Source organism: Strix uralensis, chromosome 4 (genome assembly GCF_047716275.1).
Source record: "Strix uralensis isolate ZFMK-TIS-50842 chromosome 4, bStrUra1, whole genome shotgun sequence".
In the NCBI taxonomy this organism is placed as follows: domain Eukaryota; kingdom Metazoa; phylum Chordata; class Aves; order Strigiformes; family Strigidae; genus Strix; species Strix uralensis.
Genome location: NC_133975.1, coordinates 7,198,006 through 7,222,265, shown reverse-complemented (window position 1 = coordinate 7,222,265; position 24,260 = coordinate 7,198,006). Strand labels below are relative to the sequence as shown.

General features: G+C 47.0%; 1 protein-coding gene across 8 annotated transcripts in view; it reads right to left on the bottom strand.

Moving 5' to 3' along the window:
* Nucleotides 1–23,154, bottom strand: part of ST3GAL5 (ST3 beta-galactoside alpha-2,3-sialyltransferase 5) — a 35,872-nt gene extending 12,718 nt beyond the window's left edge. For 2 of the 8 annotated variants that reach the window (XM_074865522.1, XM_074865523.1), the window contains exons 1-2: nucleotides 23,047–23,154; nucleotides 322–443 (exon numbers count right to left, since the gene is read on the bottom strand). In XM_074865522.1, coding sequence (XP_074721623.1) covers nucleotides 322–359 — 38 coding nt within the window. In that variant the 5' untranslated portion in view covers nucleotides 360–443; nucleotides 23,047–23,154. Of the gene's footprint in view, nucleotides 1–321; nucleotides 444–10,236; nucleotides 10,253–23,046 lie in introns of those variants that run through there. The other 6 variants (XM_074865519.1, XM_074865520.1, XM_074865525.1 and 3 more) reach the window with 4 other exon arrangements.
* Nucleotides 23,155–24,260: the final 1,106 nt, after the last annotated feature.

Sequence of the window (24,260 nt, the reverse complement as noted above, 5' to 3'; positions counted from 1 at the left end):
CCATCCACTACCCTTCAATTTCTTCAATTACCAGACTGTACAAAAGCCCTGACATTGTTATTTATCTGGATACAAAAAAGATTGGAAATAACTTCTGAGCAATGTACTGGGATCTCACATTGGCTTGGTAAAATGGATACTACTATAAGAGAGCCTAGGATCCTCCCAAGTGTCTTAGGTGCCCCAGGGAAAGTGGTGTGCCTAACCCTCCATTCAGTTCCTGTGGCAATCTGATCCCCTTGATTTTTGAATCCGTTTTGTAACTGCCCAGGCTAGGGAGAGAGCAACTGGCCTCTATGTTGCTGTGACAATGACACTTACTTGCGAGTACCTTTTAAAAACCAGCTTGGTCTTCTCATCTTCACGTGCAGCCACCTTACACCATTGCACAGGAGGTGAACAATCACTTTTCAGCTTCACAGAGTTATTGTCACTCAGCATTGCTGTAAAAAAGGAAGAATAGAAGTTATCATAACTTTTGCTGGATTGAGAAAAAGTCCATAGCACATCAAATAACTGTTAATTTACTCCGTTTCCCAGAGAAGTTTGTTAGTTCTTGGTTATTGTGTCAGGAACACTGAATTGCTCCTAACCTCCTTGTGATTAACAACATACTAATTTCAGATGCACTGCCAGAACATGATTCTAAAAATATGTACATGTTGTCAGGTATAGGTCTTTGCATTCTTCATAAGTCTGAAGTCTAATAGTTGCAATTACATCAATTATTGTCAAACACTATTGTTTGATCTTGGTCAAACACCATTTTGTTTGAGCAATTATTAGACTCTAAGCAGGGGAGAAAAAAAATTTACACGGTATTCTCAGGGTATTTAGGTTCCCTGAATCAAAATGTCCAAGTATTACACTACCCTGCAGGCTTCAAGCATGCTCCCACCATGCAGAACCTGTACAAACCATCCCATCCTCAAAACTGGAGCCCAAATTTCAAATTAACTCCCTGATTTCCCCAAGGTTTTAAGCAAACCTGTCTCATTATCAGGCTGAATCTACTGCTGACCTCTTCAGAAGCCCCAACAATGTGGTCAGCAACTTCAACAGGAAGAACCAAAGAGGGTGTGCAGCAAATTTTGCCTGGCACACAGCAGGACCAGGAGGCTTCCAGCACAAGGGGAGTTTCTGTGCACAGCAGCAGCTCCCCTCCGACAAACACTGTGAACGCAGCAGGAGCGCCCAGTGCTCCCTCGCAGATGGGCAAGTCGCTGATCATTAGCTAACAAGAAGCAATCTCACTGCTTACTGTTTGTAAACTCCTGCAACTTTCTATCAGTGTGCTTCAATTCCGATTTTGGAAAGCAAACGAAGGCTGGCACATCAACTTCTCACAGGCTGCTGCCATTAACCAAAGATGTGCGCGAACAAGGAAACACCAGGCAAAGCCCACCCATACAAGCCTGCTGGTTTTGCCCTGAAAGGAGAAGGGATCCGGGCAAGGGCTTTCCCTGCCCTACCGACCTCCCAACGCAGCACCCCCTTTGATCAGCCAACCATGGAAGGATGCAGCCTGATCCTCCACAGTGGAGGACTTCAGCCCTACTCATTCCCTTTGATCTCAGTGCTTAACCTCCTCTGCTCTCCACTGCAAAGATGTTCACACTCTTCTGTTCTTTTGCCAAGGGCTCTGTCACAAGAACTTTTAAAAAAAAGCAGGGCTAAGGGAAGGCTTTTATCTAGGGATGATCTTCCACACACTCTTTTCCACTCCACCTCCTTTCATTTTATATGGTGATATGACCCATTTGACCTAGCCTGTATTGCCACTTCAAAACATTTGGACAAACAACTGATGTTCTTAAACACCAGGATGAAGGAGCTGATGAGACAGAAGTGTCCCCTCCAGATTTCAAATCCAGCCCACTGAAATTTCAGGAATATCTAATTCAGAAGATGCCTCAAAATCAGTCTGTCTTTGCACAGTCACTCATCATTTCTCAGTAACAAACTTGATATACATGGTAGAAGGTCAAAAGCCACAAGCCACTGTGAGACAGGGTGAGACAAGAAGAGATAAAAATCAACAACATAATCTTAAATCCTCTGAAGAGCAGACAACAGTTCAATGATGCTTTCCAGAGTCACCTGTAAGTGATCATAACCCACAAAACAGAGCAAGGCAAAAAAAAAAAGCTTATTGGTTTTTGCCAGCAGAAAACTTCAACCACTTGCCTCAAACATAGGTAACCACTATTACGATACTACCAAGATCCTCAAATTACCCACCTAGCTGTATTTATTAACTGCACAGGCTCTCTAAGCTGTCACACCCATTTGTAGGCCTTTGTCACAAAGTAGCAATACCTTAAACACCTTTTAGCAGATCTGAAAGCACTGTACAAACTGAGGTCAGTACCATTACACTTCCCTTGGAACAGGGTAAACCGAAACCCAAGGGGTAAGTGACACCCCAAGGTCCCCCAGAATGCTAACACTTAAGCTGGAAATCAAACTCAGCTCCAGTTTCTCACACAACCTGTCAGGACACAAGACAGCAGGTCACAGGGAACCTATCAAGCCTTACAGGTTTATTATTTTCTCAGAGCAACACCCCATCTTTACTGGCTGCATCTATACCACTCAAAAGCAGCACTGAGGAGCAAAACTGGGTGTTGACACCACCACCCCAGTCATCCCCATTACAAGTCCATTTTGCTCTCAGCTAAGATTTGCAGCAAATCCATCAAGCCCACCTGGGTAAAGGCCTAGTGTGCATCAGCAAAATTTGTTACAAGGACCATACCCTAATGCCAGTTATGGACCACCACGTTGAACTGCTCTACCTTGAGATGTCCAGTGACAATCCAGCAGGACTTGCACAATGGAAAATAAGGAGGTGATTGGTGACAGCCAACGTGGCTTCAATAAGGGCAAAACGCACCTGACAAATTTGGTGGCCTTCTACGACGGGGTTACAGAGCTGGTGGATGTCATGGTTTGAGCTCAGAGGGCAACTGAGCACCACGCGACTGCTCACTCCCCCCTTCCCTCCAGCACTGGGAAGGGGAAAATAAGCAAAGATGCCACTCACTCCTTCCTTCCACCCCAACGCTGGGAAGGAGGAAAGCAAAGGGCCCAGAAAACTGAAATAAGGACAGGGAGGAATGATCTCATCCTTTAAGGAACAGGCAAAAACCAGACTCGTTAGGGGAAGAAAAAAGAACATAGATGTAATACAGACACTAACAGCAACAACACGTAACAGAGAGTAGGACCGTGAGAAGCATTACCACGTCCTGAAAACACCTTCCCCCATCCCTCCCTTCTTCCCACGCTCAGGTTTGCTCCCGGTATGTCCATCTCCTCCCCTGCAGCAGCGCAGGGGGCAGTGAATGAGGGGTTTGGTCAGTCCTGCCACCTCTTCCACCTCTGGGAGGGGGGAACTTCTGACATTCCTCGCCTGTTCCAGCGCAGTCCCCCTCTCACAGGAGGCAGTCCCCCACAAACTAATGCCAACATGAGTCACTCCCACTGGCATGTGGGTCACCCCTGTGTGTTGCAGCCTTCCCAGTGCCGAGCTACAACAGCGGGGCCTGCTTCCCTCAGAGTCCTGGCCTTCTTCGGGCACAATCACCTGTCCCAGCATGGGGCCCCCCACAAGCCACAAATCAGTATCAACTCCACCATAGACCCCCATGGGTGGCGGTGGGACAGCCCTGCCATCTCACCACAGGACACAGTGGAGCTCTGCTCCAGCACACCTCCCCCCCTTCTCCTCCTTTCTTCCACTGACCTCAGTGTTTGCAGATGTTCTCCTAACAACTCCTCCTCACAACTCCTATCACTCCTCCCAAGTTCCCCTTCTTAAATACATTACCACACAGGTGCAGCTAATTGACCTGGCCTTGGTGCCAAAGTGGGTTCAACTTAGAGCCAGGGGAGCTTCGAGAAGCGTCTCACAGGGGGCCACCACTGTAGCCCCCTCCTCTGCTACAAAAAACCCCCCACTACTCACTCAAACTAGGACAGTGGATAAAGGAAGAGCAACTGCCGTCATCTACCTGGACTTGTGCAAAGCTTTTAACACTGCCCTGCACAACATCCTTGTCTCTAAATTGCAGAGACATGGATTTGATGGAAGGACCACTCAGTGGATAAGGAACTGGTGGATGGTCACACTCAAAGAGTTGTGGTCAACAGCTCAATGTCCAAGTGGAGAGCGGTGACAAGTGGCATTCATGAGGGGTTGGTGTGGGGACCAGCACTGTTTAACACCTTTGTTGGAGACATGGACAGTGGGATCGAGGCACCCTCAGTGAGTTTGCCAACGACACCGAGCTGTGTGGTGCGGTCGACAGGCTGGAGGGAAGGGATGGGCCATCCAGAGGGACCTGGACAGGCTGGAGAGGTGGGTCCGTGCAAACCTCATGGAGTTCAACAAGGCCAAGTGCAAGGTCCTGCACATGGGTCGGGGCAATCCCAAGCACAAATACAGGCTGGGAAATGAGGGGATTAAGAATGGCCCTGAGAAGGACTTGGCGCTGTTGGCGGATGGAAAACTGACTATGAGCCAGCAATGTGCGCTCACAGCCCAGAAAGCCAACTGTATCCTGGACTGCATCAAGAGAAGTGTGGCCAGCAAGTCAAGGGAGGGGATCCTCCCCATCTACTCTGCTCTCGTGAGACCCCCCTCTGCAGTGCTGTGTCCAGCTTTGGGGCCCACAAGATCAGAAGGACATGGACCTGCTTGAGCCAGTCCAGAGGAGGCCACGAAGATGATCAGAGCAATGGAACACCTCCCCTGTGAGGACAGGCTGAGAGAGTTGGGGTTGTTCAGCCTGGAGAAGAGAAGGCTCCAGGGAGACGTTATAGCGGCATCCCAGTACTTAAAGGGGGCTACAGGAAAGGTGGGGAGGGACTTTTTACAAGGGCATATAGTGATAGGACAAGGGTTAACGGCTTTAAATTGAAAGATTTAGATCAGATGCAAGGAAGAAATTCTTCACTGAGGGTGGTGAGACACTGGAACAGGTTGCCCAGAGAAGCTGTGGCTGCCCCCTCCCTGGAAGGGTTCAAGGCCGGGTTGGACGGGGCTTTGAGCAACCTGGGCTAGTGGAAAGTGCCCCTGCCCATGGCAGGGGGGTTGGAACTAGATGGTCTTTAAGGTCCCTTTTAACCCAAAACCATTCTGTGATTCTATGAATCACTTCACATTCCCGGTATGACACACGTCCTTCCTGCCACACTATGCAGACAACTAAGCACCCCTCATCGTTACCTGGGACCCAGTACCTTCACACCAACACATCTTGGAGATGACAAGTATCCACAGAGATCGTGTTGCCAACACACACAGGGAGCCCCAGTTCGTGGAGCCTGCCAGCACAGTCACACATGGCACACAACATGAGGCGTGATTAGAGGACGCTGCAGAGGAGAATGCGAACAAGGCCTGCAGACCATGTGGAAACTCCAGGATTGCTCCACATACTACAGAGTACACACAGCCAGATTGCTTCAGCTGAGACTGCCTCAGACCAGCATAAACAAGGGGCACTCAGCACTGTTTGGTGAAAGGGAAGGGGATCGCTCACCGACATGGATGGCTTACTGTTGGACAGGATCGCTGAATGCTGCCTAGGCCTAAGCTACAACATACAACAAAACAATAATTATATCTGTCAGTTCCACAGCTCTCTACATACACAGCTGGGGACAAGTATAAAACGGAACTTTTCCTTTTTAAAAGGAAAAAACACTAAATAAAAAAGAGGAAACAAGCTTCAGCCATTTTCACTAGAGAACAATGCAGGTAATAATTCTTCTTGGGTAAACAACATAAAGACATAAGTTGATCACAGTCTATAGGAACCTAGATCAGAACAGATTCTGCACTAAAAAATAAAAATAAAAAAATCAGTCGGACTAGGTATCAGAGGATCCTGCTACCAGGAAATCATTGCAGCAACATACCAAGTGACATCGTGAGGTCTGGCCGTGGTACTGTTAACATTTATGAGGGAACACACTCCAGATTAAGCACTTATTTTCCAGCAGTTTGAATCAAATCCATGAAGTTTTACAGCTTGAATTACAAGGGTAAGGTTAAAGCCTCACTGCATTGCTTTGTTCAAAGCAAGTTTTTATTTCTTTACAAATTAGTCTTTCCTATTCTAGGACCCAAGTTCTGTTGTAATTTGACAGAAAGACTTGCTTGTGAAAGACTGCTCAATGTATATAAAACTTTTTATTGCCTAATGGCACTAACATACTCCCAGAATCATCCTGCAGCACAGAACGACACAGCCAATCTCTTCTGCTGTATAAATTGTCAAAGACTCCTCTGCAAACAGCAGGCTTTCAATAATTTCCAAGGGTGAGAATTTCCTACTACACAATTTCATGCAGGGATCCTACGACAGACACACTTTTCATGAAGCCTTTCAAAACAAAGGAAAGGGAAGGCTGCAAGAGATCTGAAAAATGGAGAAGGAACAGAAGAGGTGGAGAGTGATGAAGACAGAAGAGGATTAACGAGGAATGCAAGACTGCAATAACGAGTGCTATCAGAAAGCCTTCCCTGCCTGTAAGCAAAATAAATTCTAGTCATCCTCAAACAATTGCTTCACTCATCCTGGATGTGCAATAAAGAACAAGGAAACATAGGTAATTTAATTAATCACCTCAGCACACCCTTTCTGAGTCCAACTCTTAGTACTTCGTATGCTCAATGGTTTTGCTTATATAACTGAAAGAGTGACAGTTTTCATTTCATTTCCAACAGTTTACTTCAGGTTGACTTTTGTCAGTTCTGTTTCAGATGATTCCTTTCTTGAACAAGTGAATATGTACAGATAGACAGATAGATAGATCAATCAAGTCAAAATACATCTGTCCAGCACAGCATTTCTTAAAAATTACTCAGGGTTTGATCCTGCACTCTTATCTAAGTCAATAAGCACCTTCCACTGGCTGGAACAGCGAAAGAATAGTCAAAAGAGCAAGGTCAGCAGTAACAAGCACCTGAAAGTGCACCTTTCCCACAGTCTTCCTGAGCTTAAAAAAAAAAAAAAAAGAAAAAATCTATGACTTTAGGGAGAGAACCATGGCAGTTAAGAAACCAATTACCAAAGACAAGCTGTGTCTATAGCATCCAGATTTTGCTGGTTGCATACAACCACCACTGCCAAACACCACTACACCCTTTCAGAAAGGTGCAGTGCTACATTTTTGGAAGCCATAAATGCAAATGTCTCAATTTGTGTACAAAAGATGTCTCAGTAGTAATGCTGTATTACAATCACATTTTGCATTGACATTTCCATAGCTACTCATTGTGGTGTAATTAGTGAGGACTCGAGGGACTTACATTTGCTTTTCATCTGAACTTAAGTGATCTGTGTAAAGCTGCTTCGAAAGCTAAATTGTCCATCAGTAGGAATATACTCCAAAGCTTTTTGTGGTGTTATTCTTTTCACCATAATTTACTTTTGTCTCATTGTTATTCTTAAGTAGACAAAATTTCCACACTTGGAATATTTCAGAAGCAATTAATTTAAGTTTTCAGGATGTCTTTTTATGTGGGAATGCTAAAAACTAAGAAGCAGCATGTGTCAAGTTGTACATGACCACTGACACACCCTAATAAATTGCATTTGGTTATGCACAGCACCTGGATTTACCCAAAGACAAAGACTCTCAGCCAGCATTGTTTGAGCACCAACAGTGTTACCAGGCATGGAGAGAGGATCAGACCAGCCTGCATACAAGTGCAGAATAAGGCATATACCTACACCCCCACCACCCTCTCGTTATACCTCCAGAACCGTAACCCCACGCAGGGGATATTTCCACTTGCCTCTTTCACCCTACCAATTCAAGGACGTTCCCACCTCCCCACACACCGAGGGTCCAGTTAACAGCCTCCACAGCTGAGCTCAGCATTTTATGTGGGCAGGTACTGTTCCAAAATAACTGTCTGTGCAGGCAGGGACCAGAGCCACAGAGCCAGCACCGGCACAGACAGTTCCTATTAGTTCCTATCCAGTCAGTAACGCTTCATGCAGAAACTTATCCCCCAGCACTACACGAGTACCTGCACATGGGCTGCTATTTACCACCTGCTCCTACCCAAGCCCATGAGGAAGTGACCCTAGGCAAGCCACTGCTGAAAGCCCAACAGGACAAGAGGCATTTTCTGCTCTACTGTTGTATAGCATCTTGCACTACATCATCTTGGATGACACCTGAAGCTCCTAGGAGTTGAAAATACAACTTTCCCTCTCGCAGTACCACCAGAAGTAGTAGAAACAGCCAAATTTATGAGTCATCTGCAGAACAGTCCATCTCAAGGCCTTACTGCACAATGCCGCCTTTGAAGTTCATGTAACAAGATCAAGAAGCTTGCAGTGTAAAGCCCCCAGTAACTGAAACCTGGAAGTCACACCTGTATAAAGGCATTACGAATCAAGATCAACAGGGCTCGAGCAGGCAATGAAACAGAAAGTAAAACTAATGCAAAAACATGCAAAACCACCCAAAAATACCTGATCACTTCACTTAAGAAACATACTTCCAAAACCAGTAAATGATAAAATAAAAGCTGGTTTTGAGCAACATTTATGTTTCAAAAAATAAAGGCAAAGTTAAAAGGCAGAGAGGGTGTTTTCACATGGAATAAACTTGAGCAAAATACTCTTTATTGAGCTGTTGTGCACATTACCAGCAATGCATCCTGCATGAACTTCCTGTTCCGAGGCTTTTTAAAGCAACAAAAAACCCCACAGACTTTATGCAAAGAGTTAGAAGAGTACATTTAAGAAAACTTAAACCAATTACAGACTGTTTCCTGGGACACCTTTGGGGAAAACAGATGACAAAAATTAAGTGACAACTACAACACTAATGTCCGTGATTACTTGAGAGAGTTGTGCCCATTAAAAGATTACACATTTTAATCTATCCTCATTATGAGCCAAATAGATGATATATTAATTTTCACTATGGCTTTCGAGACTGATATAATATTTGAATAAAATGATATTAATTTATGTAACAACATGAAAAATAGTTTGGTAAAATTTATAGTTCGGATTAATTTTGTTTGCTTCTGTAGTACTGAAACCCATAGAGATCAAAAGTAAGGGCTGAAATGTAAAAAAAAAGAAAAGAATGGTTAATTAGGTGGTAGTTCTGTGGGGGTTTTTTTAAACAGATACCAAAAATGTTTAAGAGCCATCTGTTAAGCAGAGCCTCTCAGTTGAAGAAACCTAAGGATATGAAAAATTTAACTTCTTTATCTTCTGTTCTTTTTTTAAAAAGTCATTAAAAAAACTGATTCAGAAATCAGTATAAAACTCTCCAGTTCCCTCCCACATCTTCAAAACCTATTCAATTCTCTTTAATGGGCAAAACAGTCTTGATTCAGAGAATTTTTAAGTAATATAAACTATTGCCAAGTAATACAACTTCTAATCACCGATTCTAATACTGAGAAAAAGAAAACAAACAATTTAACCCATGAGTAACCCCCATGAGTAAACACCTTTCCTTCCCTTTCTACTTTTGGCTAAACCTAAACCAAACACTTTTCCTCCTCCTCCTCTCTTTGTCTCAATTTCCCTTATTTTTGCCACAGGTTTCACAGAGCTGTCCCAACTCCTTTGGGGAGGTGACAGACAGTGCAGGAGCTTGGGGTCATGTGCATAACGGTTTCTGTCTGCAGCTCCTCTATTATTCTCACTGGGTTTCTTCTGCTCCTCTGTGCTTCTTACCAGCTCACCTGCTCTGGCATAGGTCGCCCACAAGTCCCCCAGGGGTGCCCCTCCTCTGGGACTTTCCCTCCCAAGTCTCCTGATCAACCCATGATACCTTCAGATCCATCCTACACTTTCAAACTTCATCATCTCTTCATTGGAAACAATAAACCATAATGAAATAAATATTGCAAATCACCTCTGTCCATTTTAAAAAAAAAAAATCACGATAAACAATTTTATTTTTTTAAAAATCAACGGTGAATCAAGCTCTGTCCCAATAATAATTGGGGAGCAAAAATGATAATACAAAGAATAAAAAAGCTGAAGCTAAGGACAGTTAGTTGTGCAACCCATTACACACGGAGGACTCGGCAGTTGCAAGTGATACGGTCAAACTGCTACCTTACAACTGCAGTGGTGGATTAGCGGTATTTTAAAACACAGAGTATTTCTTAAATGCTAAACCAATTTGGAAACATAGTCTGTCGTGACCTAAAGAATTTGTTATTAAAAAATAATCAACCTGGAACAACAGAAGATCATCCTCCTCTAGCAAAAGGAACTCCAGAAACTGCAACACAGTGAAGGACTGCCTCAATTTCCAATGACTTCTGCAGAAGTGAATACAAATTTTTAAGTCAAATTTTAGACACAGGTTTAACAGACTGGGAAGGCTAATTGAAAAGCTGTCCAGATACTGAAACTGGGTTTAAAACACATACACAGAAAGTAAAAAGCCTTTTATTTGAAAAGGCCCATTTGCCCACAGTGACAAAGTACTTGGGAAAAAGTGGGGAAAGAAGAGGAACAGACAAGTTATTCCAAAGGAACTGTTTCTGATTGGGAAATCTCTTTCTATAACACAATAAACATTGAAATGCATTCTTAAGACTCTGGTTCAATGGTACATGACAAAAATCCCTTAAAATCACAAGCATGAGGAAAAATTCCAGAGATATTAAAGATCTGAAAGAGACTTATCAGGGACAAGCAGATGTATGAGATACTCTTGCATTATAATCTGTAGTAATGTATTATCTGTTGGATATTTATCTTTAAATAATCCTCTGATCATCATCCCACCACTTCCTAGAAGAAATGGTCACAAGACAGACAACAGCCAGCGAGCTGTTGCAGATTAGGGTCTCACAGCTGCTCGCCGGAGGAAAAATGAACTAAGTTAAAAATGAGAGACTTCTGTCAATTATTTCTTCAGTTGCAACTATATAAATGCCACAGTAAAGTTGGTACTTTAACATATTTAGATATTCGATAAACTTTCTTTGAATATTATCTGCTTAGCACCTATTACTATTTGCATGAAAAAAGCATTTGACAGACATGCCAAAGAGTCCATTGATTTTACTAATTTAATAAAGTCAATAGAAAGAATACATCCTTGATGGCAGAAAGAAGTTTCGCCTATATTATGGTTATAAGCATCCACAACAGGACATTGATTACATTAGTGCATAATGCATCTTACAGAATGAACTTTGACTGGTAGAGCTTTTTAATCAGACAATAAAAAGTAAAAACCAACATTGTCTGTACAATCTGCAATTCATTTGGTAAAGATCCATCTCCTCAGAAACTGAGAATATAACACTGAATCCTATACACATGGATGCAATTGGCAAAAAACAGAGAGGAGTAAATGAAAATTTCAGAGCAGTTGACAGGCACCAACAAGATCACAGGTGAAAATTATTTTGCCTGGAGCCATGAATACCAGCAAGAAGCAACAGTACCTTAGAGGCATCATCATTTTTCTCTCCTTGTCTTACGATGCTCTGCTTGTGTTTCCTTCTAACTGTTTAATGGCTCATTCCTACATCCTCTTTGTAACATCAACCACCAACTAACTAATGAAATCATTAATAACCTTACATTATTGTGTCTATCTGCCCAGTCTTTTCCTTTAGGAAGGATACACATAGCTAGACTACAACTTGCTCTTAACCTTGGGTCATCCAGATTGAACACACAAAAATTGGTTCCAGCTCAAATCTGGTCCAATTTATAATTATTAGTTAGAGATACTCAGAGTGTAACACCATCACTTCCTTTCAGCAGCATTCACAGGAAGCTTTCTGGATATTAATAGTGCCTGCTAAAATAATGTTATAGCAAAAGAACTCTTAGGGAGGTTCTAAATGACAGTTTAATGTTCAAAACAGGGATTGCCCTCTTGATTTCACTTTTCTTGCCTTGGCACCTTTTTCTCTAGTCAAGCTGTTCTAAGCTTTTCTGTGAAACCTCTTTCAGGTGCTCTAAAGTGAAGAGCAGCAAAAATCCATAATGAATGAACACAGATCACAGAATCATTCAGGTTGGAAAAGACCCTTGGGATCATCGAGTCCAACCGTCAGCCCTACTCTACAAAGTCCCTACACCATATCCCCCAGCATCTCATCTAAACGACCCTTAAACACATCCAGGGATGGTGACTCCACCCCCTCCCTGGGCAGCCTATTCCACTCTCTGACCACTCTTTCTGGGAAAAATTTTTTCCTAATGTCCAGTCTGAACCTCCCCTGTGGCAGTTTAAAGCCGTTCCCTCTTGTTCTGTCACTAATCACCTGTGAGAAGAGACCAGCACCAACCTCTCTACAATGTCCTTTCAGGGAGCTGTAGAGAGTGATGAGGTCTCCCCTCAGCCTTCTCTTCCTCAAGCTAAACAGTCTCAGCTCCTTCAATCGCTCCTGAAAAAAATCAAGGATTTGTTCTCCAGGCCCTTCACCAGCTTCGTTGCCCTCCTCTGCACTCGTTCCAGCACCTCGATATCCCTCTCGTATTGAGGTGCCCAAAACTGGACACAATACTCAAGGTGTGGCCTCACCAGTGCAGAGTACAGGGGGACTATCACCTCCCTACTTCTGCTGGTCACACTATTTCTAATACAAGCCAGGATGCCGTTGGCTTTCTTGGCCACCTGGGCACACTGCTGGCTCATGTTCAGCTGCTTGTCAATGAGAACCCCCAGATCCTTCTCTTCCAGACAGCTCCAGCCACACCTCCCCAAGCCCGTAGCTATGCAGGGGGTTGTTGTGGCCCAAGTGCAGGACCGGGCACTTGGCCTTGTTGAAGCTCATCCCGCTGACGTTGTCTCACCGATCCAATCTATCCATCTCTCTGTAGAGCCTCCCTATCGTCATGCAGATTGACACTCCCGCTTAACTTGGTGTCATCTGCAAACTTACTGATGACACACTCTATGTCCTATCGAGATCATCAATAAAGATGTTGAACAGAAATGGTCCCAACACTGAGCCCTGAGGAACACCACTTGTGACCAGCCACCAGCTGGATTTAACTCCATTGACCACCACTCTCTGGGACCGTCCATCCAGCCAGTGCTTGACCCAGCAGACCGTTTGCTCATCCAGGCCATGAGCAGCCAGTTTTTCTATGAGAATCCTATGGGGAACTGTGTCGAATGCTTTTCGGAAATCCAGGTAGACAATATCCACAGCTTTTTCCCTCATCCAATAGTCGGGTCATTTTGTCATAGGAGATCAGGTTTGTCAGACAGGACCTGCCTTTCATAAACCCATGCTGATCCCCTGGTTGTCCATTATATGACTTTTAATGGCACTCGAGATGACCTGCTCTATGACCTTCCCTGGCACCAAGGTCAGACTGACAGGTCTATAGTTTCCTGGATCCTCCTTTCTGCCTCTCTTGTGGATGGGCGTTACATTTGCCACCCTCCAGTCCAATGGCACCTCCCCAGTTAGCCATGACTTCAGGTAAATCATGGAAAGCGGCTTGGCGAGCACATCTGCCAACTCTTTCAGCACCCTTGGGTGTAACCCATCTGGTCCCACAGACTTGTGTGCATCCAAGTGGTGTAGCAGGTCTCTGACCACTTCTTCTTCAATTGTGCTGACCTCAGTCTGCTTCCCCTCCCCATCTCCCAGTTCATGAGGCTGGGTGTCCAGGGAACAGCCAGTTCCACTGCTAAAAACTGAGGCAAAGTAAGTGTTGAGCACCTCAGCCTTTTCCTCATCCTTCATTACTGTGTTTCCCTCTGCATCCAATAAAGGAGGGAGATTTTTCCTACTCCTCCTTTTGTTATTAACGAATTTATAGAAACACTTTTTATTATCTTTAACAGCGGTAGCCAGGTTGAACTCTAGCTGTGCTTTGGCTCTCCCTGCATAACTTCACTACATCTTTATAGTCTTCATGAGACACCTGCCCCCTCTTCCAAAGGTCATAGATTCTCCTTTTCTTGAGATCCAGCCAAAAGTCCCTGTTTAGCCAGGCCAGTCTCCTTCCCCGTCTGCTTGTTTTTCGGCACGTGGGAACAGCCTGCTCCTGTGTCTTTAAGACTTCGCTCTTGAAGTATGTCCAGCCTTCCTGGACTCCCATTTCCTGCAGGGCAGCCTCCCAAGGGATTTTGTTAATCAGTCTTTTGAACAGGTCAAAGTCTGCCCTTCGGAAGTCTAAGGTGGCAGTTTTACTAACCCCTCTCTTTGTTTCTCCAAGGATCGAAAACTCAATCATCTCATGATCACTGCACCCCAGACGGCCTCCAACCTTTACTTCCCCCACAAGCTCTTCCCTGTTCACAAGAAGCAGGTCCAGGAGGGCACCTTCCCTGGTCGGCTCACTCACCAGATGTGTGAGGAAGTTATCCTCAACACATTCCAGGAAAACTCCTGGATTGTTCCCTCTCTGCTGTGTTGTGATTCCAGCAGATACCCGGAAGGTTGAAGTCCCCCACAAGAACAACAGCAAGTGACCATGAGATATCTCCCAACTGTTTATAGAAAGCTTCATCCACCTCACTGCTTTGGTTGGGAGGTCTATAGTAGACTCCCACAGCAAGATCTGCTTTATTGGCCCTTAACCTAATCCAAACACTCTCAACCCTGTTATCACTATACTTGATTTCTGAGCTCTCATAGCATTCTCTAACATACAGGGCCACTCCACCGCCTCTCCTTCCCTGTCTATCCCTCCAGAAGAGCTTGTAGCCATCGATTGCAGCACTCCAGTCATGTGAGGCATCCCACCACGTTTCTGTTATAGCTACTATGTCATAGTTCTCGTGCTGCATCATGGCTTCAAGCTCCCCCTGTTTGTTGCTCATACTGCCGGCATTGGTATAGATGCACTTGAGATGAACTAATGAATCCAACACCTTTTTGTGAGTGTGGGCCCCATTTCCTACCAGACCCTTCTCAGGTGCTTCCATGGTTTCTAAACATCTATCCCTTTTCTCAAATGAAATGGCAGAGGGAGAGCCCTCACTAGTCCACCATCCTTCAAGCCTTGGCATGCTTCCCTTGAGCTTATTCCTAACAGGCCCAGTTATCTCCCCCTCCCCTCTCATATCTAGTTTAAAGCCCTGTCAATAAGCCCTGCTAACTCCTGCCCCAGAATCCTTTTCCCCCTCTGGGACAGCTGCATCCCACCCGTCTCATTTGTCACCAGCAGACCAGGTGCCTTATAAACTTCAAAGAACCCAAAATTTCGATGATGGCACCAGTCTCTGAGCCACGTATTAATCAGATGCGTTTTCCACCCTCTTTCAGTGGTTTTCCCTTCCACTTGAGGGATTGATGAAAACAACACCTGAGCTCCTGAGCCTTCAACTAGCCACCCTAGTGCCCTGAAGACCTTTTTTCGTGACTTTAGACTTCTCTCTACCACCTCATCGTTACCTGCCTGGATAACCAACAAAGGGTAGTAATCAGAGGGCTGCACCAGAGCAGTGACCTTCCTTTTAATATCTCTAACCCAAGTCCCAGGGAGGCAGCAGATCTCCCTACGGTATGGGTCTGGTTGACATATGGGCCCCTCTGTACCCCTCAGAACAGAGTCACCCACTACAATTACACTCCTTTCCTTCTTACTTGAAGAAGTCACAAGTCGTGGGGCTGAGAGACAAGCTGTGGATGACTCACCGGATGGATCCTCATTTCCATCTTCCTTTAGCTGGCCGTCTAGTTCCAAAGCCTCATACCTGTTGTAAATGACAACTGGGAAGGTGAGGAGGGCCAAGAAGGTTTTCACTTGCCTTTCCAAGGAAGGACCTGACTCCATTCCCCCCTGTCCACCACATCCCCTCCTTCTGCCTGGTGAGAGGAGGGGAGGGAGTCATGCACTTCTTGTACTCTACTTGCTGCCTTTGTCTCAGAGTGTGGCTCCACCAGTCAATCTCGTTTTCACACTCTTTGATCGTTCTCAACCTTTCTACCTCCTCCCTCAGTTCACCCACCTGCCTGAGCAGATCGTTTACTTGATCACACCGCACACACACGGTGTCTCTGACTCCCTCCGGTTCAAGCACCAGGCTCAGGCACTCTCCGCAGGCAGAGACCTGCACAGCCGCCTGTTTGTGCAAGACCTCTGTCTGGGTTCCCACATTCCTCGTCACTCTGCCTCTTGGCCGTGTTGTGACCATGATCTTCTCTCTGGCCAGGAAGAGATCTGCAGGGATCGAATGTACCTTGTCCAGTGGCAGAGACTCAGCCCTGCTCTACAAGCTGCCCCGGGGCACTCACAGTCAACTACTATCCGATCACCCTGAGCTCCCACAGGGTTCTTATGACCTGATCAAGGGTGGGGGGTGCTGGTTCCGCCCACGCTAACCCGGCAGCCCACCCAGCTCGTTTCAGAGGGGAGGGGTGTGGGGTGTGAGCACACCGAGTGACAGCTGGTGTGTTTACAGTTCGTTCAGAACAAATATCAACAAGATGTCCTTCAACACTTAAGAGGGCAGCTGATGCTTTGCAACAGACAAAAACCGAATCTGAATTTGGAATTTTTCAGACTCCCAAATGAGCCACAGAAAGTCAGTGTTCCAGCCAAGGACAAAGAAACAGATGAGTTAGAGCACTGCTCTTGTGAACAGTGTCTTAAAAAGATATATTTTCTTGCAGAGAAAGATACAATTCTTGCAGAGAAAGCTTTTGAGCCCCCCCTCACCCCCTTTTTTTTTTTTTTTTAGAGCAAATCCCAGTTTTCCCTTTCATGTTACTTTTGTAAGGAACAGTGGCCTGCCTGCTCGGGGCATTCAGAACCTGAGGTCAGCCACTCCTCTCAGCATCTGCTGAAGCCAGCAAACACACAGGAAGAATGAACTGCAGTGTGGCAGCTGCTACTCAAAACCCCTTCCTATGTGCATCTTGCAAACTTCTTTCTGTAGCACATCATCCTCCCCAGACCCACAGACCCTGCACTTGTGGAAGCGCTGCTCGGCTCGAGTACTTTGAGGAAGAGGCACACCAACCAGGCGGAGAGGAAAAGAGCACAGTGTATCAGCACATCACCCCCGCCAGCTGGGCGAGTTCATCTAGCACCAGTGGAAGGTATCTCTGAGCCCACACAAGGAAGCAAACACAAATTACATCTTTCCCCTTACACGGGAAGTTTAAGGAATAAATCTTCCCTAAAAGAAATGGTCGGAAAAGACAGGGCATAGCGTTAATCTTTACTGGGCTAAGGAAACATGCCAGCAGACTTACACAGCCAAGATGTTTCATATTACATCTGAATTATGCAGCAGAATAGCACCGAACAACTGGTAATTATGGAACAATGTTAATAGCACAGCAGCATTTTTACCACAGTATCATCTAACACTCCAAGAGATCATAGTAAAAATCACACTTGCGCCTACAGAAGCAAAAGAGGAGATGCCAAAAGCGTCCCATGAAGGAAAGGCTTAAAATGAAATTGCAATATAGCAAAGAACATTGCTGGAACCAAGTTTAGTGCTTAACTTGTGAAATCTTTTTTGCCTCAGTCTTCACCAGCAAGGGCTCCAACAACACTGCTCAAGACGCAGAAGGCAAAGGCAGGGACTGCGTGAATGAAGAACCACCACTGTAGAAGATCAGGTTTGAGATCATCTAAGGAACCTGAAGGTGCACAAGTCAATGGGACCTGATGAGACGCATCTGAGGGTCCTCAGGGAACTGGCAGATGAAGTGGCTCAGCCACTACCCATCATATTTGAGAAGTTGTGGCAGTCCAGTGAAGTTCCCGCTGACTGGAAAAGGGGAAGTATAACCCCCATTTTTAAAAAGGGAAAAAATGAAGATCTGGGGAACTACAGGCCAGTCAGTGTCACCTCTGTGCCTGGCAAGATCATGGAGCAGATCCTCCTGGAAACAATGCTAGGGCACATGGAAAATAAGGTGGTGATGAGGGGAAGGCTGAGGTACTTAATGCCTTCTTTGCCTCAGTCTTTAATAACAAGACTAGTTGTATTGAGGGAATCCAGCCCCCTCAGCCAGATGATAGAGACTGGGAGAACGACTCCCCTGCAATCCAGGAGAGAGTCAGTGACCTGCTACATCACATAGACACACACAAGTATATGGGACCAGATGGGATACACCCAAGGGTGCTGAAGAAGCTGGCTGGGGTGCTCGCCAAGCCACTTTCCATCATTTACCAGCAGTCCTGGCTGACCGGGGAGGTCCCGACAGATTGGAAATTGGCCAATGTGATGCCCATCTATAAGAAGGGTCGGAAGGATGATCCAGGAAATTACAGGCCTGTCAGCTTGACTTCGGTACCCGGGAAGCTGATGGAGCAGCTCATCCAGAGTACCATCACACAACACATGCGGGACAACCAGGGGATCAGGCCCAGTCAGCATGGGTTTATGAAAGGCAGGTCATGCTTGACAAACCTGATCTCCTTCTACGACAGAGTGACCTGCTTATTGGATGAGGGAAAGGCTGTGGATGTAGTTTACCTTGACTTTAGCAAGGCCTTTGACACTGTTTCCCACGGCATTCTCCTGGCGAAACTGGCTGCTCGAGGCTTAGATGATCGCACGCTTTGCTGGGTAAAAAACTGGCTGGATGGCCAGGCCCAAAGAGTTGTGGTGAACGGAGTTAAATCCAGTTGGCGGCCGGTCACGAGTGGTGTCCTCCAGGGCTCGGTTTTGGGGCCCCACTCCTGTTTAACATCTTTATTGATGATCTAGACGAGGGGATCGAGTGCACCCTCAGTAAGTTTGTAGACGACACCAAGCTGGGTGGGAGTGTTGATCTACTCGAGGGTAGGGAGGCTCTGCAGAGAGACCTGGACAGGCTGGAGCGATGGGCTGAGGCCAACTGGATGAGGTTCAATAAGGCCAAATGCCGGGTGCTGCACTTGGGCCACAACAACCCCCAGCAGCGCTACAGGCTTGGGGAGGAGTGGCTGGAGAGCTGCCAGTCAGACAGGGACCTGGGGGTGTTGACTGACAGCCGGCTGAACAGGAGCCAGCAGTGTGCCCAGGTGGCCAAGAAGGCCAATGGTATCCTGGCCTGCATCAGAAATAGCGTAGCCAGCAGGGACAGGGAAGGGATCTTACCCCTGTACTCCGGCACTGGTGAGGCCGCACCTCGATTACTGGGTTCAGTTTTGGGCCCCTCACTACAAAAAGGACATTGAATGACTCAAGCGGGTCCAGAGAAGGGCAACGAAGCTGGTGCAGGGTCTGGAGCACATGTTGTACGAGGAGCGGCTGAGGGAACTGGGGTTGTTTAGTCTGGAGAAGAGGAGGTTGAGGGGAGACCTCATCGCCCTCTATAGCTACCTGAAAGGAGGTTGCAGAGAGCTGGGGATGAGTCTCTTTAACCAAGGAACAAGCGATAGGACAAGAGGGAATGGCCTCAAGTTGCGCCAGGGAAGGTTTAGACTAGATGTCAGGAAGTATTTCTTTACAGAACGGGTTATTAGGCAGTGGAATGGATTGCCCAGGGAGGTGGAAGAGTCCCCATCCCTGGAGGTGTTTAAGAGTAGGGTTGACATAGCACTGAGAGATATGGTGTAGATGGGAACTGGCAGTGTTAGGTTAATGGTTGGACTAGATGATCTTCGAGGTCCTTTCCAACCTAGTTGATTCTGTGATTCTGTGGTGTTTGGTGACAGCCAACATGGCTTCACTAAGGGCAAATCATGCCTGATGAATTTGGTGGCCTAAGATGGCGTTACAGCACTGATGGATAAAGGAAGAGCAACTGCCATCATCTACCTGGACTTGTGCAAAGCATTTGACACTGTCCCACATGACATCCTTGTCTCTAAATTGCAGAGACATGGATTTGATGGAAGGACCACTCAGTGGATAAGGAACTGGTGGATGGTCACACTCAAAGAGTTGTGGTCAACAGCTCGATGTCCAAGTGGAGAGCGGTGACAAGTGGCGTTCCTCGGGGGTCAGTGTTGGGACCGGCGCTGTTTAACACCTTTGTTGGAGACATGGACAGTGGGATCGAGGCACCCTCAGTGAGTTTGCCGATGACCCCAAGCTGTGTGGTGCGGTCGACACGCTGGAGGGAAGGGATGGGCCATCCAGAGGGACCTGGACAGGCTGGAGAGGTGGGTCCGTGCAAACCTCATGGAGTTCAACAAGGCCAAGTGCAAGGTCCTGCACATGGGTCGGGGCAATCCCAAGCACAAATACAGGCTGGGAAATGAGGGGATTAAGAATGGCCCTGAGAAGGACTTGGCGCTGTTGGCGGATGGAAAACTGACTATGAGCCAGCAATGTGCGCTCACAGCCCAGAAAGCCAACTGTATCCTGGACTGCATCAAGAGAAGTGTGGCCAGCAAGTCAAGGGAGGGGATCCTCCCCATCTGCTCTGCTCTCATGAGACCCCCCTCTGCAGTGCTGTGTCCAGCTCTGGGGGCACCAACACAAGAAGGACATAGAGCTACTCGAGTGGGTCCAGAGGAGGCCACAAAGATGATCAGGGGGCTGGAGCACCTCCCTTATGAGGACAGGCTGAGAGAGTTGGGGTTATTCAGCCTGGAGAAGAGAAGGCTCCGGGGAGACCTTCGAGTGGCCTCCCAGTACTTAAAGGGGGCTACAGGAAAAGCGGGGAGGGACTTTCTACAAGGGCATGTAGTGATAGGATGAGGGATAATGGCTTTAAATTGAAAGAGGGTAGATTTAAAATGGATGTAAGGAAGAAATTCTTCACTGTGAGGGTGGTGAGACACTGGCACAGGTTGCCCAGAGAGGTTGTGGCTGCCCCCTCCCTGGCAGTGTTCAAGGCCAGGTTGGATGGGGCTTTGAGCAACCTGGTTTAGTGGAAGGTGCCCCTGCCCATGGCAGGGGGGTTGGAACTAGATGATCTTTAAGGTCCCTTCCAACCCAAAACCATTCTGTGATTCTATGAATTCAAGACTTCAGCACCTAACAGGTCAAAGAGAGAGCCGGTGGTATGGGTGAAGGAAGAGCAGCTCCCAAGTGTAACAGAGAGCTCGGCTTGACTACCTTGACTAAAGAGGTTGAGAGTTTGTCCTTAGATACACCAAACATGTAGAAACAAAAGCCAGAAGCAAACAATTCAAACAAAAGGACGATATTAGCACACAGGAAAAAGTGGTCATAAATAAATATTGGACTACAAGCAAAGATTCCTGAGTGGCAAAGGAACAGCCTTCTCATGGGAGTAATGGAAAATAACAGCCTACACAAGTTTCAAGAAAGTCCTTAATTTAAGAATGACCTTATGTGAGAGAGTTGCCAGCAACAGGGGAGACTCCTCTATATTCCAGAGTCCTATGTCCAAATTATCGTTGTGCAGTTTTGAAGCGTTGGATGTGCCCGCTGCAGATGCTTTAATCTGTTGTGTTTGAGTAAGTTTCATTCAAACTCACTTGTAATTTGGAAATTACTCCATGACAAGTTTGAAGGATTGGCTGGGTCTTGTTCAGTAACCTAGCCTTTATCAAAACTCAAGACCTACTTCTCCAAGTTCTCTTATCTAAACAAATTAACTCACCCTCCAAACACCCAACTCTGCATCAATCTTGGCACGTTCCACATTCATCACCTGAACAGATGTATGTAAAGCAAACAAAATTAAACATACTTAGCCAGTTTTCCCTCAGTGAAAGGAAGCTTCTGCTATTACACTTTGTCTTCCTACATCCTGCCCCTAACTGCCTGTTAATCACTTGTCCAATTCAATCAAACTCTACGGAAGGGAGGATGCTAAATCCCAAGAAGTTCCAGGAAATCAAAGGCAGGATGAGACTGTTTCTCATCAGCCCCAAGGAAACAGCCAATGCACCAAAGTGCTTATGCACGCTAACCCTCCAGCTGCATTTTGACCTTTCAATGAAATTCCCTGCATTTGCTACCCTTGTCCGGCTAGCAGAGGGCTTTGGAGACAGCTCAAGGTTTCCTGCTGCGTGATCTAGAAGGGAGACAGTAACCCCACTGCAGCAAAACAGTCTGCAAGAAAACCGCACATGCCTTCTAAACTGCATCTGTACACTCCCATCATAAGCTGCATTTAAAAGTATGTATCCACTTTAGACACATAAAGAGCATTTATATCAACAAGTTTTCTTTCGAAAAGTAAGAACGATGCATCTTTATTTACTCTTTTTCTCAGAATGAGGCAAAACTAGCCATTTACCACAGGAAAGCGGTTTACCTCCAGTAATTTTATGAACATCTCCCATTCATTTCTGTAACTAAAGACAGCTGCAAAATAAACATCTCTCCTCATCATCATTATATTTTGATCTTATCAACCGAAATTAGGAAAAAAAAACCAAACAGCTCAGCAAAAAAAAATTTGTTTTCCTGAGTAGCGCTGAAGGAAATAAAAAGGTTTTGGCAGCAACAGCAGCAATCATTTCTGTTTTGCATTCACATTGCTCCTGAGTGGGAAAAGGCAAAAATCACCCACAAAAAGGCTATCACAACCCACAGACAAGTGGAAGCCTATAAATTTTATTTAGAAGAACAACCCAAGGCAGCCCCAGCTACATTCCTCTCCCTCCCAGGAGGGGCCCAAGGCAGACCTGACTTCCATCGCCCATCTGCTTAAGAACTGCAGCCGCCACCTCACCACCCAGAGACCTCCCCGGCGCGGTGTCTCCTTGCCTTCCCCGGTAGGGACCTCGGAGCACAGGCACTGATGGGGCACATCCTAAACACCTCAGCCCCACATCGCAGCAGGGTGGAGGACGTCGCGGCCTGGCCCGGGTGACACTCAGAGGCCTCCGGGCGCCCCCGGCCCGCTGAGGGAGCGGCGGCCCCGAGGCACACGAATATCTCTGGGACCCATCACCCCCTCACAAAACACCCCCCAAACGTTGGTGCCCCCACGCCTCGGCAGCACCTCAGACCCTTTTCAGCGGCGACAGAGGTCCCCGGTGCGTTTCTGAGTGCAAACGCCCCTCAGCACCACCACGCCCCCCTCAGCAGGCCCCGCGCCGCCGCACCGACCTCCCCCCCCCCCCCCCCCCGCTAAAAAAACACCCCTTTCTTCCCCCCACTCCACATTACCCCAAACCGCCGCCTCACACCCGCGGGCAGAGGGTTTCCGCCAGCCCGCCGCCGCCGTCCTACCTGCGCTGGGCTCGGTCCGGGGGCCTCGCCTCTGCATCGGGGCAGGGGAGGGCGACGCGGCCCCGCCGCAGGTAACGGCTCCGCGGGAGCCGGCGGAGGGAGGGCGGGAGGGCGGGGGGCGGCGGGAGGGCGGGGCCTCGGCGGCACGTGGGGGAGCGCAGCCAATGGGGGCCGAGCGCGGCCCCGCATCGCACGGGGCGGGGGGAGTGGGGCCGGCGCTGCCCGGAGCTGAGGGGAGGCAGCGCAGGGGGTGGGCGCCGCGGCAGAGAGGGAGGGAGAAGTGCCACAGCCTTCCCACCCGCCAGCCTTTTTGTGGGGCTATTTCCCGAAATGAACATTTTCCAGACTTTTCTTTCCTCAAGAAATCGCGGGTTTGGGTGATTTTTCCCCCCACAGCCAAGGGACCCGCACCCCCCCACCCCACCGGCCACCCAGCTTCGCCGTCTCATTTCCTCGCTGCCTGTGTAGCGCCTTCACGCTCCCACCTGTCGAAAAACGAGATCGGTCCCAAAATCACAGCATTTTAGCTGCTTTTATTGTGCCTCACGCACCCAGGAGCTTGAGTACGTGAGGGTTTTTAGGTGTCTCCGCAGCTGTCTCAGGAAACTTTTCCTGACAAGACGCCCAATGCTACCACAATAAGTGTAAAAAATGCCTGATTTAGTGGTAGACTCATGTAAATGGCTGCTTGACTTGCAAGAGAGGAGAAACGATCTTGTAGGCCCACCTGACCGTGGATGTGACGTGCGGAGTCACGACTTTACAACCAGTAAGGTTATAAAGAAGGTATGTTTATTCAGCGCTGGGTGCACGGGGGATCACTCCTCCAGAAACGTGCACATTTTGGAGCAAAAAGCAGCTCCTTTCTATAGCGTAAATGTTTACATATTCATGATAATCCCGAGAATAGGGAGAGATATTACAATTAGTTTTGAGAAATCATTATCATAAATCCCGCCCCAAGTCCCTCCCCGTTGCACCTGCGCAATGTCTCCTGATGGTCTTGGACAGGGGTCTTCAGGATGAAGATTGAAGATTCCTCTTCTTCCTCTTATGACTTTTCACCCAATTAGGTCCCTTCAGCATGTCAATTTAGCATTCTTTGAATTCCCCTTCCTTATCTTGGGACTCAGTAGTTGCAGCTCCTCCCTTATCTCAAGAGCCCATCCTGCTGAGAGCCCACCCTGCTGAGAGGCCTGCATCTATTTTGTTAA